Source organism: Pleurodeles waltl, chromosome 3_1, assembly GCF_031143425.1.
Source record: "Pleurodeles waltl isolate 20211129_DDA chromosome 3_1, aPleWal1.hap1.20221129, whole genome shotgun sequence".
In the NCBI taxonomy this organism is placed as follows: domain Eukaryota; kingdom Metazoa; phylum Chordata; class Amphibia; order Caudata; family Salamandridae; genus Pleurodeles; species Pleurodeles waltl.
The window spans coordinates 271,882,729-271,896,999 of NC_090440.1; the positions used below are offsets into that span (position 1 = coordinate 271,882,729).

Here is a 14,271-nt window from a genome sequence, read left to right on the forward strand (position 1 = left end):
GGATCACCACCTGTGCAGACTCTCTCGCGCCCCTCAGAAAAAACATCACCACCCGCAACATCAAGAACGCCCCATGGTTCACCACTGAACTCCAAGAGTCCAAACGCAAATGCCGCAAAGCAGAGAAAACGTGGAGGCAAGAACCCTCCACCACAAACTTCTCCGCCCTCAAAACCACCACACGCAACCACCACCAACTCATACGCACCACAAAAAGAGTACACTACAAGGAACGTATTGACAACAACTCCCAAAACAGCAAAGAACTCTTTACCATTATCAAAGAGCTCTCCAAACCCAAAGCCAGCAACCTAGACCCCACACACACACAAACCCTCTGCAACTCCCTCTCAAATCATTTTCACTGCAAAATACAGGACATACACAACAGCTTCATACCACAAACACCCTCCACACACAACCTCCACCCGCCCAACACAATCCCACCACATACACCCCCCAAACTACTCACCACCTGGGCCCCCACCACCGACGAAGAAACTGAAAAGACAATGAACTCCATTCACTCGGGCTCCCCCTCCGACCCCTGCCCCCATCGAATATATAACAAGGCAAGCCCCACCATTGCCCCCAAACTCCGAGCCATAATCAACAGCTCATTCGAAACCGCCACCTTCCCAGACCCCTGGAAACACGCGGAAGTCATCGTTCTCCTAAAAAAGCCCAAAGCCGACCCAAACGACCTCTCCAACTACCGCCCCATCTCCCTCCTCCCTTTCCCAGACAAGGTCACGGAGAAACTAGTCAACTCCCGCCTATCCCACTTCCTCGAGCCAAACCACACACTCGACCCCTCCCAATCTGGGTTCCGCAAGAATCACAGCACGGAAACCGCTCTCATCGCATGCACCGAAGAAATCAGATCCAGAGTCGACATGGGCGAGACCATTGCACTCATACTCCTGGACCTCTCCGCAGCCTTTGACACTGTCTGCCACCACACACTCGGCACACGCCTTCACAACGCCGGGATCCGCCGCAAAGCCCTAGACTGGCTCACCTCCTTCCTCACCAACAGAACCCAAAAAGTCCGTCTCCCACCCTTCCAATCCTCCGCCACCAAAATCACCTGCGGAGTCCCACAAGGCTCCTCCCTCAGCCCCACACTCTTCAACATTTACATGGCCCCACTAGCCAACATCCTCAAACCTCACAGTATCACCATCCTCTCATATGCTGATGACACACAACTCATCTTCTCCCTCACCCGCAACACCACCACCGCCAAAACCAACCTACACGCTGCACTCCTTGACACCGCTGCCTGGATGACAGCCAACCACCTCAAACTCAACTCCAACAAAACCGAGATAATCATTTTTGGCCCACACAAAAACACTTGGGACTCCTCCTGGTGGCCCACCACGTTAGGCCCCGCACCCACCCCCGCAAACGACGCACGCAACCTCGGCATCATCCTGGATCCCTCCCTCTCAATGGCCCAACAAATCAACGCCATCACCTCCTCATGTTTTAACACACTCCGCACACTGAAAAAAACATTCAAATGGATCCCCACAGAGACCAGAAAGACAGTCACCCACGCACTCATCAGCAGCAGGCTAGACTACGGCAACGCCCTCTACGCCGGCACCACACTCAAACTCAAGCGCAAACTACAGTGAATTCAGAACGCAGCAGCACGACTCATCCTCGACCTCCCCCGCCATGAACACATCTCACCACACCTCAAATCCCTACACTGGCTCCCCATAGACAAAAGGATCACCTTTAAGATCCTCATCCACGCACACCAATCCCTCCACAACACTGGCCCAACCTACCTTAACGAAAGAGTGACCTTCCACACTCCCACACGCCACCTCCGCTCCACCGACCTCTCTCTCGCCACAGTCCCTCGCATCAAACACACCACCACTGGAGGCAGATCTTTCTCCTATCTGGCCCCCAAAGCCCGGAACTCCCTCCCCACCCACCTCCGCAAGACCCAGGACCTCCTACTCTTCAGGAAGAGCCTTAAAACCTGCCTTTTGGAACAGTGATCTCCCGTCCCCTCTCCCCTCTCCCCCCAGCGCCTTGAGACCCTCACGGGTGAGTAGCGCGCTATATAAGTCTCTTTGATTGATTGATTGATTGATTGAAAGTGAACCCCAAGAATGCCAAGAAGTTGGCTGTACTCTGCAGGTGGTAGATGTCTGCCAGGGTGCCAGGTGCAAGACATCCTGATTGAGTTGTTTATCACCCTGTTCTGGACCATCCAACAAATTACTAGCACCTCCTGATGACATTCAAGGGTTCAATAGATTAAGTATTTGCCTTTGGCTACCAGCCTACTAGGTCTGAGAAGTGTTTAATAACTTTCCCTTACTGTGCTGTTTTTCTTTATTTCCCTTTCTGTACTAAGGGCTTCACTAAAGATGTTGTTAAAGTTTGTACAGCGTTTTGCCCTTCATTACTTTGATTGCCAATACAACTATGTTTCTTTGTTTAAATCTCCATCACATGATACCAATTTGCACTTAATATCTACCAGTGTGGACTTAAAATATACTTCTAGAGAGCACAATTTAGTGTTCAAGCTTTTTTTTTTTTTATTTGGTTTATTTTTGGGCGAGTTCTTTATTCTTTGTTGCCGGTGGTGATGTGGCAACATAAAATAAGGAAAGTGTGATAATGTCCAGTAGGTCAGTTAAGAATCAAGGATTCCTATTAAGTTTGTATTGAGTAGTATAAGTACAGTGCAATTTCACTACTGATTAGACCCATAGCACTGGATAAATGGTAATAGGTTTAGTAGCTAGAGTGCTCTTACCACTAACGTTCACCATTATTTAAATTTTTCCCATCCTAGGTGGTTATTTCCAATGATAAAGAGTAGAGACAATTTTTCTTATGAGGGAAGTAGATATTCAATGCCCGATGTCAGGGGGGTGCCCTGTCCAGCCTTACTCATGTTTGGATGGGATCCGATGGGCTCCGACGGGCCCATCCTGGGCTGTTTGGAGCCTGGTCACAGCCTGGGTGGGTCCCGCACTGCGGGAGAAAGTGTAAATTTATATGGCACCTCCCTGCTTCCTTCACAGGCCAACAGCACTCCAGCCTTGCTGCCCACAGGACAATCAAGCAGCCAAACCGGAAGAAAGCCGCAATGCAGGAGAATGCAAGAATATATAAAGCATCTACCTCCTTCACAAATCAGCAGCACTATGGACTTTGTTGTCCACAGGGAATTCAGACAGACAAAAAGAAAGAGACTTGAGCTATGTGAGAATGTGCCAATTTGTATGGTGTCCCATGCCTCCTTCATGAGTGGACAGCACTCTGGAGCTTGTTGTTCACAGGAAATTCAGGCAGCCAAAAAGGAAGAAACCCTGGCATTTAAAGATCCTACCAGATGTTGTGTGATCAAGGAGATGCTCTGAGCTTTCAGCCACATCAAAAGGGGTAGAGCTTCCTGGCTCAGGATCCACAACCTCATACCACCCTGTTTGTGGTAGTACCACATGGCAGTCATGTTGTCCACAAGATCCTGTATCTTTTATCCCTGATGGTCGGGATTAAAGCCTTCAGTGCCAAGTGCGTAACTTCAACAAGCTGATGTGCACACAAGTCTCCACCGAGAGCAGAGTCTACTGATCTGCAGCTCTCCCAGATGACCTCCCCATCTCAGCAATGAAACATCAGTGCAAGTGTTAGTTCTGGGAGTGGTAAGGAGAGGGAGGTGCTGTCGCACCAGCTGTGTTTGACAACCACAACTGCAGGTCTTTTGCAGTCTCCTTCAACACTTGTATGAGCTCCCTTGGTGCTGAGCCAACTGAGAAATCATATCTCACTGCAGTTACAAAGCCTGCATGGGCGACCTGGCGTGGTCCACAAGGAAGATGTAGGAGGCCAAGAGGTCCAGACACCTAAGTGCCGCTCTCACTGAGATCCAGGCTAGAGGCTGTAACATCTGGATCATAGCTGGAAAGTCCTAGACCCGTTGAGACAAAAGAACAGCACTGTGTACAGGATGGCTCCAATAAAAAAAAAGCCTCTGTGAAGAAGTATTTAGAAAGTAGTGGGTTGATGGAAAATCCCAATGATGTCAACAGATAGGCTATGTTCTAGAAGTGATTTGTGACTGCTTTTGTAGAGTTCGCCTTCAGGAGTCAGTCACCGAGTTATGGGAAGACTGGTATTTCCAGCATCCACAGAAGGCCTGGAACCACCACGTTTGTGAACCCACGAGGCACACTGGCCAGGCCAAAGAAGAGCACTGCGAAATGAAAGTGCCTGTGGCCTACCTGAAAATGAAGATAACATCTGTGAGTTGGCAGGACAGGGATGTGAAGGTATACAGCCTGCTGATCCAACAATACCTTCCAGTCTCCTGGATCCAAGGAAGACAGACCCTGGGCCAGAGCCAGCATTTTGAACTTGTCTTTCCACAGAAAGAATTTCAGAGGGTGAAGGTCAAGAACACGATCAGTCAGAAAATAATGGGTGTAAACCCAGTCCTGATTGCTGATACATGCACACTCTCTATTGCTACACTGACCAAGAGAGCAAGAACTTCACCATGGAGCTTCAACCAGTGATCCTCCAAGGAGGTTTTGAGATGTAGGTGGCAGGTCTGGGGTTTAGGACAAGAAAGGGAGGGAGCATCCTTGATCTATGACGTGAAGCACCCATTGATTGATTGATCTGTGGTAGGGAGGTAAAAGCTGACCAGACCTCACACCGGGCGATTGTGTGCCACCAAGGCCAAATTAAAGAGGTTTTGCAGCAGCAGGAAGGGAGGTTAAAGTGTGGGTAGAACATTGCACTGGGAGCCTAAACGCTGCCGTCTGGATCCCCAGCCATGCTCTTGAAACGGCTGGGAGGCCTGTTGTTACTGAGGCCTGTATTGCTGCGCCTCTGCTGGTAACCCGTCCCGAAGCCTCAAAACAGTGTTGCTGTTGGTAAAACTGCGAAAACCAGGTTAGCTAGGCTTAGAGAATGAGTGGTGGGCTTGCTCACTTTGAGAAATTCTAAGGTCAGCCTTCGCTCAAAACAGCCGAGAAGAACCCTGTTGAGCGAATACAGGCGTGGCGCTTAAGCATCACGCTGTTTCCAACTGCCTTATCCAGACATTCTGTAGATTACAGAGCACATCTAATAGAACATTTGGCCACAACTTGCTCGTCCAAAATAAGAGCTTGCCCGGTTAGAGGAAGTTCTTCCAGGTCTGCCATCTTATTCCAAAGTGTGTGCAACTACTGTGCCAAGAGGCATGATGTGTTAAATGACCTATGGGCACGGCTAGCTGAGGAGAAAACTCTCTTGTCAAATGTTTTCATCTGGCTTGATTCCATCTCCAGGGGCGTGGTAGAGAATGTGTTGGGTTTGAAGCACCAGACTCTCTGGAGTGGGATACTAGAGTATAAAGTCTGGATCTCCGGGGGCAGGTCTATGTCTCCTTGTCATCTGTCTACTGACTGCTGAGCAAGATTCAGGTTTGGCCCAGGTTCACATCAGGATATATGTGAGTGTCACTGAGTGGTAACAGGGAGTTTAGGCTTGGCTGTCTGCAGTTCAGAAAGTCTAAGAGTATGTGATCCTTTACTTGATGGGTGCATAGAGTAAAGTTGAAGACCTCTACTGTCCTCCTTGTGACAGTTGCAAAGAGGCGGAATCTTCAGAGGACCATGCTGGTGTGAGTGTGGAGATCTCAGTATCATGGGAACAGTCTGGGCCACTTGCATCCTGAAGATCATGAAATAAGTTGTCATAGTGTTAATGGAACCACCTTCTTCCTCAAAATAGTGATAGGTTTCAGGCTCTTAGCGGGCATATTGGTGAGCTTTTGGGGGGAGGCAACAAGATGAGGAGCTGTGCGTCTTCTTTTTATGTTTCTTGTCTGCCCTCTTGGACTTACCCAAGCTGCTGCAACCTCAAGAACGGGATCAGGACCAGGAATGAGTCTGCGCCTTCAATCAAGACTGCTTGTTTGACTGCTTGAATTCAGCAACGGCTAACATGGCTTCACATTCTTGGATGGCCCTTAATAAATTTTCTTACAGCATTCACACAGCTTAAAGTCGTGTTTGGTACTAAGGCATCAGAGACTATCATCATGAGTGTCAGTAACTGACATATGTCCGTTATAGCACCTACATGGCATGAACGATGTTGTTTAAGAGGGTGGCATACTACACATTTTCAGAAACATTTGAGGGAAAAGTCTGTCAGAATGACAGGATACAGCGCACTGGATCCACAACAGTAGATGCAGAAAGAAAAACTGACATCAGCGTGTGTAGGTGGGATTTTTATAGTGACCCCCCCCCAACATCAAATCTGGAACCGACAGGCCCAACGTGGAGCCACACGATAATCAAGGGAACTGCTTGAAAGCTTAAGGATCCAGTCTGGCACCTGGGGGAAATTCACAAGGTGACGAATTTGCAGTTAGAAGTCTCTGTCAGAAATAAGTCTATTGCCTGTACTGAAATGAAAGGCACAACATTAACACATTTACTAAGTCCATATTAACATTTACAGTCAAATACCTGATAGGAGCAGCTTTGTGCATTCTCTACGAAAACTATATTCATGATTGCTTTCTGTAGCTTTAAATAGTGACAATGTAGTCTGCAACAAAGGAAAACACTGACTAAAGCCTGCAGTTTTAGATAGTGCCGTTGTACTTACTGATGAATTGGGAAACTTCATCTTTAGTTTGGGGAGCACCTGAGAAATTTCATCAAAATCTATGAATGTGAAAGAGATTGTAGTGACAGTGCCAGTGGTCTGAACACTCCAAGTCCTCTCCAGTGACTCCAGAGCCCCTGGTCCATATAAGTGTAGCGTGTCACCTTCCAATTCAACAAGGTGGGAATCTATGACGTTAAGCCCTTGTACAGCACTGCTCAACAGGCTATCTAGCGATCTATGGAAAGAAGAGTAGTGTGTATAGTTAAAAAAGGAAAAATGCATTGTTTAACATTTAAACTGATGAGTGTTGGTAAAATTCAGATCTATTTTTGCAAACGGTAAAATCTATAATTTCTTAGAGAAAATCAGATCACTCTAGAACTTCAAACTTTTACCAATAGGAGGAAATCTCTTCTATTTTGATAGAATAATACATTCGGAAAGTATCCAAACTGAAATTACACCCGGTTTTTACATCCTTTTTACGTATTTGGCCCCAAAAGCGTCTACTGTGATAAACAACTAGTTCCGTGGGCCTGCAAGTACATTTGCTACCAAGCTTAATTTAAAAAAGCTGTATGTTTTTTCTGCAGTAAAAAGCAGCACATTAAAAAAAATGGCATGCCAGTGCTCACAATGTGATAACGATACATTATTTTTGATAAAATTGTGATTGTCACTGTCAGAATTTCAGAAACGTATCGAGAAAAGTGTGCATTAAAGAAAAAACATTTATAATCAAAACATGTTCAATCAATGCAAAACCTTCATAATCTTTAATGCGAACACCACCACTGCCGGAGCTTGGTGCTGTTGTTTCCACTTGATAGAGGATGGCGGTGGAGAGTGGCAGGTGACCTGCAGCACTGCGGACTCCGGCTCACCACTCTTCTTTCCAATTTTTATGCTCCTACATACCTCCTGAAGCATCCTGAGAGGTGGCCTTGGCCCCAAGTAGCATTCTTTCCCAGGGAAATATCCATCTATACGAAGAGACTTCTATAGGGATAAATCACATGAGAAGCCTTTGTCTCCATCCTTTGGCAACAAGGTCCAGCCATAATGGACATCCTCTGTTCCAGTAAATTCAAGGCAGGCCAGTCACTAATTCACGAATTCAATGCCGGCCAGTGACTAATTTCAGCTTCCAAGTAGCAGCAAGGCCCCAAGGCAACCATAGGCCATCCATGTTTTATTAATGATTGACATCACAGGCGGAGTTATTTAAAAAGGGACCAGCATTTGTTTGCGTGTTAAATGTGATGGGTAGCTGCAATCCAGAAGGAGTCCTTTAAAATGCAGCATTTGAGGTACATTTTAACCTTTCGAGATACTAATGAGGAGAAAGGATAACACATACATTGAAGTGGCTTCTGAACCAGCAAAAGAACAGCCTAAGAAAGAGAAAAGCAAGTATAGGTACACACTGATTTTATAATGCAATAAATACTTTCCAGTAATTAAAAAAAAGATGAAATAATCCAAAACATTACTGTGCAGTATGATTTACAGCTACTAGGATTGCCTGAAGCCCTTATTGTGCATATTAGCCAGAGTACAGTTTTTATGATATTAAAAAAAAGTTAATGTTAGAAATGGGGTCTTTGGTTGGCAGTCAGGTTACCCAGTGTCCAAGCAAGGACCCTCACTCTACTCAAGGTAAGGAGAATCACCCTCAGCTAACCCTCGCTCACCCCCTTGGTAGATTGGCACGAGCAGGCAAGCTTAACTTCAGAGTGCTAGGTGTAAAGTATTTGTACCAACACACACAGTAACTCAGTAAAAACACTACAAAATGACAAAACACAAATAAAAAAAATAGATAATATTTATCTAAACAGAACAAGACCAAAATGACAATAATCCAACATACACAAGTCAAGTTATGAATTAAAAATCAAAAAGAGTCTTAAATCCTTCAGAAAACAGTGGGAGCACTGTTAGCGTGAAAAAGTACCAGGGTTGTGTTGACATAACACCGCACGGGCGAGTGTGCATCAGAAATGCCAGCGATGCGTCGATTTCTCACTCGCAAGCGAGATCGTGTGTCATTCCTCCTCCGGTCGGGTCGGCATGCGTAATTTTTCCTCTCCGCAACAGAGCAATGTGTCGATCCGGACAGGCACCTCTGGTTCGGGCAGGCTTTGCGTTGTTTTTCTGCACCCCACGAGGTTTGTGCTGAAAATCCGGTCGCACAGTATCAGAAAACCACGCAATGTGGGGTTGCAACATTAACAGCCCCCGTAAGCGGGTGTTGCACGTTGTTCCTCCGGCCGCATTGCGTCGATCTTCCAGCCGCGATGCAGGTGGAGCGTAGATTTCAGCCACGCAGCCAGCGGCGCGTCGTTTCTCAGCCGCATCTTGGAAGATGCGTCAAACTTTTCCCTGCATGGCGGTCTGTGCGTGGATTTTCAGTCTTGGTCTGCCAGCTTCACCTTTCAAGGGCCCAGGAACTGGATAGGACACCACGTGGCAGGGCAGGAGTCTCAGCAGAGAGTCCTGGTGCTGGCAGGGAAAGTCTTTGATGGCCCTGAGACTTCAACAAGAGGATGCGAGCTCAATTTCAAGCCCTTGGAGATTTCTTCACAAGCAGGAATGCACAACAAAGTCCAGCCTTTGTCCCCTTTCACAAGCAGAAGCAGCAACTGCAGGATAGCTCCACAAAGCACAGTCACAGGCAGGGCAGCACTTCTCAGCTCTTCAGCTCATCTCCTTGGCAGAGGTTCCTCTTGATTTCCAGAAGTGATCTAATTTTCAGGGGTTTGGGTGCCCTTATTATACCCATTTCTGCCTTTAAAGTAGGCCTACTTCAAAGAAAGGTCTCTCTTGTTTGGGAGATCCTGCCTTGCCCAGGCCAGGCCCCAGACACACCCACTAGGGGGTAGGAGACTGCATTCTTTGAGGGCAGGCACAGCCCTTTCCGGTGTAAGTGACCACTCCTCCACTCCCTCCCAGCACAGATGGCTCATTAGAAAATGCAGGCTACAGCCCAGCTCCCTTTGTGTCACTGTCTAGAGAGAGGTGCCAACAGCCCAACTGTCAAACTAACTTAGACAGGGAATCCACAAACAGGCAGAGTCACAGAATGGTTTAAGCAAGAAAATGTCTACTTTCTAAAAGTGGCATTTTCAAACACACAATCTCAAAACCAACTTTACTAAAAGATGTATTTTTAAATTGTGAGCTCAGAGACCCCAAACTCCACATGTCTAGCTGCTCCCAAAGGGAATCTACATTTTAATCATATTTAAAGGCAGCCCCCATGTTAACCTATGAGAGAGATAGGCCTTGCCACAGTGAAAACTGATTTGGGCAGTATTTCACTGTCAGGACATATAAAACACATTAGTATATCACCTACCTTAAACATACACTGCACCCTGCCCATTGGGCTACCTAGGGCCTACCTTAGGGGTGTCTTACATGTAAGAAAAGGGAAGGTTTAGGCCTGGCAAGTGGGTACACTTGCCAAGTCGAATTGGCAGTCTAAAACTGCACACACAGACACTGCAGTGGCAGGTCTGAGCCATGTTTACAGGGCTACTAATGTAGGTAGCACAACCAGTGCTGCAGACCCACTAGTAGCATTTGATTTACAGGCCCTGACCACCTGTAGTGCACTGCACGAGGGACTTACCAGTAAATCAAATATGCCAACTGTGGAAAGCCAATTACATACACATTTTATATAGGAGCACTGGATAGCAGTGGTAAAGAGCCCATTGTAACAAAAACAGCAAAAACAGAGTCCAGGGAAACAGAGGCAAAAGGTTAGGGGAGACCACACAAAGGATGCCAAGTCTAACACTTAACAATTAAGGTACTTGCCATGTAGCCTTTGAAAAGGTTTGGCTAATCTGGCATTAACCTGGTTAAGTTAATCTCCTGCTTGGCACGTTAGATTAAAAAAACGTTCTGTACAATTTTTGCTATGGAGAACTTTGGGTCTGATAAATATATTGGCAGAGAGGGTACTCCGTCTCAACAGGGACGGCGGTCCCTCCCCGCTAACATAGTCGTTCGCCCGCCGCATTTACATGTGAGAAGGATTTTAGGATTAATCACGGTAGAGACTTATCTGTCTCCTCTGTGATTAATCCCCTCTGACGGTCCTGGGGAGTAAGGGCCGGAGAAATGGTTACAACTCAATTTAGATGGCTGGACATGTAGTCATTTTTAGGGTCGAGCGCACAACGCTCAAGAGTCCTGCTGCAATCTCTCTGTGGGCTTTAAACCACACCCACTCTTGCTATTCATTCTTAGTCGTGCTTGTCTTAAATGCTTAATTTTTATTGGTGCATTTTGTGAAGTGTCCCTCCTTTGTGTGCTGAGTGTCCTCCCCTGGTGTATTAACTAATTGAACATTTCTGAATATTTCTGTTGGCCAGCACACTATGTTGCACTTCCTCGAAAATCGCTACCATGTATATTTATCCCATTTTAAGATGGCGGCCACATGTCATACGTGATGACATCATTAACGTCATGATGTGCTGGCTCGTGTTATTCACCGTACCTTGCTTACTTTGGTTTTCAGAGTTGTCGCACTGGGTGTTGTTTCTAGAGTGGATAGTGGCCAAGCTCAAGGTCCTGCGCGCTGTGCAATCTGTGCAGAAGTTGCATCAGTTCCTTGGAACAGGCACACGGTTCCAGGAAACACAGGATGTTCTCTGCCTCGTCGCGCAGACAATGCCTGACGAACAGAGATCTTCAGCCCTTCCCGCCTCACACCTGGGGAAGTGCCTCTGCCGCCCACTGCACTCTTGCGTCAGTCCTGTTGCATCAGTCTGCATGGAGCAGCCCAACTCCGAGCCAGGCTGCTTTGATGCATTGTGCTGTGTCCTGCGCTTTTAGTCATAGAGTCACACTGGAAGGGATTAGAAAAAAAAGAAACCTGAGCAAGCGTGATTTAGAGGATACTGCAAGTGAGGCCGAGTATTTGAGCATCACTGTAAATGGGAGTTTTCCTATTAACAGCATTGCACTGTGCGGAAGTTCACAGGAGTGGTGTGAAAGAGCATTTGTTTAACATACACCTGAATGCACTGGAAGTATAGTATGTTGAGTATTATAGTGTAACACCTCTTTATTAATTTTTTCGAAATAAAAGAAAGACACAAGTGTATTAAAAGCAGTTGCCCAACGCCTGCAAATGGTGCGCACAAGGACAGGTTTCTATCAGCGAAGCGAGCTACCACTATCACTGTGTGCTTTAAATCGTCTATTTATGTCTCTGCTCTCTCTTGAGTAAATCCTTACATAAAGCATACTGTTACCCTTCAAGTCTAAAGAGCACCGTATACATCAGCAAAAATACATAAAGTAAATTCAGGGTGGTCTGGCCAAAGTTGTAAAGCAATGCATTGAAGTGCTCCCACCAACGTGGACTCCCACTACGCAGCCATGATGACACCCACACTACTCTCTTTCCCCACAGAGTTTACTTCTGGTAAATTTACCAGGTTCAACAGCTAGCCGTTTCTATGCAAGTGAGCATTTCCTTCATCACTGGTAACGGCTAGGCCCCTATCCTTTTCAGGTTGAGCATAGCAGCGCGCAAGCGCTGCTTTTCCCGATGTGTAGTTAACTATTTGGGCTTTTAACCACTCCCACTGCATGCCAATCACTATCACTCGTTCATGGGCTTGCCCTTCAAAAATCTTTTGTTATCATTGGCAAATGCTTTACGTTTGTCCCTCTTTGGGGTGGTTTGGTTACCACCTTGGCCATCGCCCCAGTTCCATGGCTAATTGCACTTTTGCCTATACATTTGGCTGCAAGCAAACTTCTTTTTCCTTTTGTATATCTCCTTCCCGATCATGCTGATGGCGGCCATCGGCTCGCTTATGTCTAACTGTTTAACTTTTCATTTTCAATTTACGTGGCAAGAAAAGCCCAGTTAGGAGTTTACAACTCCAATAGCTCCAAATCGTTTGTTGCTTGTAATGCACACGCAGATTTATTTTGTTACTTGTAAGTGCTAATTTTGTCTAGTTGTACGTGATGTGGGCCGTACTGGTTAGTTTTGATTGCCTGATGAAAGAGTCAGGTATGACAGGCTTACAGCGGTCAGGACCTTGTCTATCTGGTGCTGTGGCTGGGCAGTTGTTGTTTACTTGACAGTACAGTATCCAGGAAGGGGATTATGAAGCTTATCATGCAACAATCAGATGAAACATGTTCATACCAGTGTATTATGAGCAAATTCAGGCAAGATGTAGATTGCATTCATGATGGAGGGGTGGAGAAAGAGGGGGTGCAGCTTGATTCAGGGACATCTTCAGGATTTTCGGGGCCCTCAACCAAATGTATTTTGGGGGCCCCTGTGAGATCGGGAACAGTTTCGAATTTATGATCCAGTTTCAGCTCTTTCATGCCCTCTTTGTCCAGGACACTGACAGTGCAAAGGCACACTCATCCAAGTTCTAAATTTGTTTACATCTAATAATCAGGGATAGTGACGTGTTTTCAATATTCTAACACAGTAGTAGCTCACTGATATTACTGCAAATAACCTCTCTGATACCCTCCAATTTCTCATATGTGAGGTCCTGTTTTGAGAAAAGTCTGTACTAGACTCTCACACATCACCCACATTAAAAATAAACTACAAGAAAACAATTAAAACAATCTGTTTAAGAGTTATTCAAGGTCAGCAGGGAAAGACTCTGCAGAACCGAGCTGGCTGTACTGGGGGGCCAATTGAAAGGATGAGTCCCTGGGCAACAGCCCATTTGGCCATGCCTTAAAATGTCTCTGGCTTGATTCATGGACCAGGTGGGTCGCTTGTCTTGAACAGAGATGCATGTTGATCGGTAGTGGACAGGTCGTTCCACAGGCTGGGACTACCACTAATAATCTGTGGTCACCCCCTTGTTTTTGGGTGTCCAGGCGACACTCTTTTCCTGAGTCTTAGTTGCATGCTCTAATGTATTGTACCTCCCAGGCAAAGCCGGCACAGAATGTGCAAAATTCTGAGGGTGGCAAATCTGATTGTCGCTACTGTGAAGAGGATTTGTATGTCTCTCAATGGCTCTCTGGTCTGCCCTAGCATCATGTAAACAGTGTAATTTGATTTCTAACCCTCAGTCAACTTGCATAACCCTCCGACTAATACATCCTTTCCTCAGCTGTTTTCCATACCCCACATTATCTCCCCACCTCTCACCCTGCTGACCAGATACCTCAGGCTCTCTACCCACAATGCACTACTGCTGTGCCCAGAGAGATATTAGCTTTTTGAGGAAGACTGTTCCATTCACAGGCCTACCTCGTCCCCGCCATTCTGTCCCTTTTTAAAGTTTCCATTAGACATCTTCTTCTGCATCTCCTGCCACTTCCCCCATCACTTCAAGGTTACATTAAGCAAATATGAAGTGGCATTCAAAAGTTTCTGCCATTTTCTTTTCATGTGGTTATGCCCTCTAGGGGCTAACTATATTGTTACATGACCATGTTTCTTAAAAATGCTTTTTTCATTGTGTTGTCCTCTAGGGGCTGTTCTAAGCATTGCAGCGTAATGGCAAAAGTTTATTGGGTTTATAATAGGATAACTGTATATGTTTTATTAATCTCTCCTTATTGCAGCTATGACCATGACTCAGGCAAACT

The 14,271-nt window shown here is 46.2% G+C and overlaps 1 protein-coding gene across 2 annotated transcripts in view; it reads right to left on the bottom strand.

The window, feature by feature from the left end:
• Window positions 1-14,271, bottom strand: part of LRRC49 (leucine rich repeat containing 49) — a 447,480-nt gene that overhangs the window by 148,766 nt on the left and 284,443 nt on the right. For both annotated transcript variants that reach the window (XM_069222363.1, XM_069222364.1), the window contains one exon: window positions 6,658-6,895. In XM_069222363.1, the coding sequence (XP_069078464.1) occupies window positions 6,658-6,895 (238 nt within the window). The remainder of the gene's footprint in view (window positions 1-6,657; window positions 6,896-14,271) is intronic.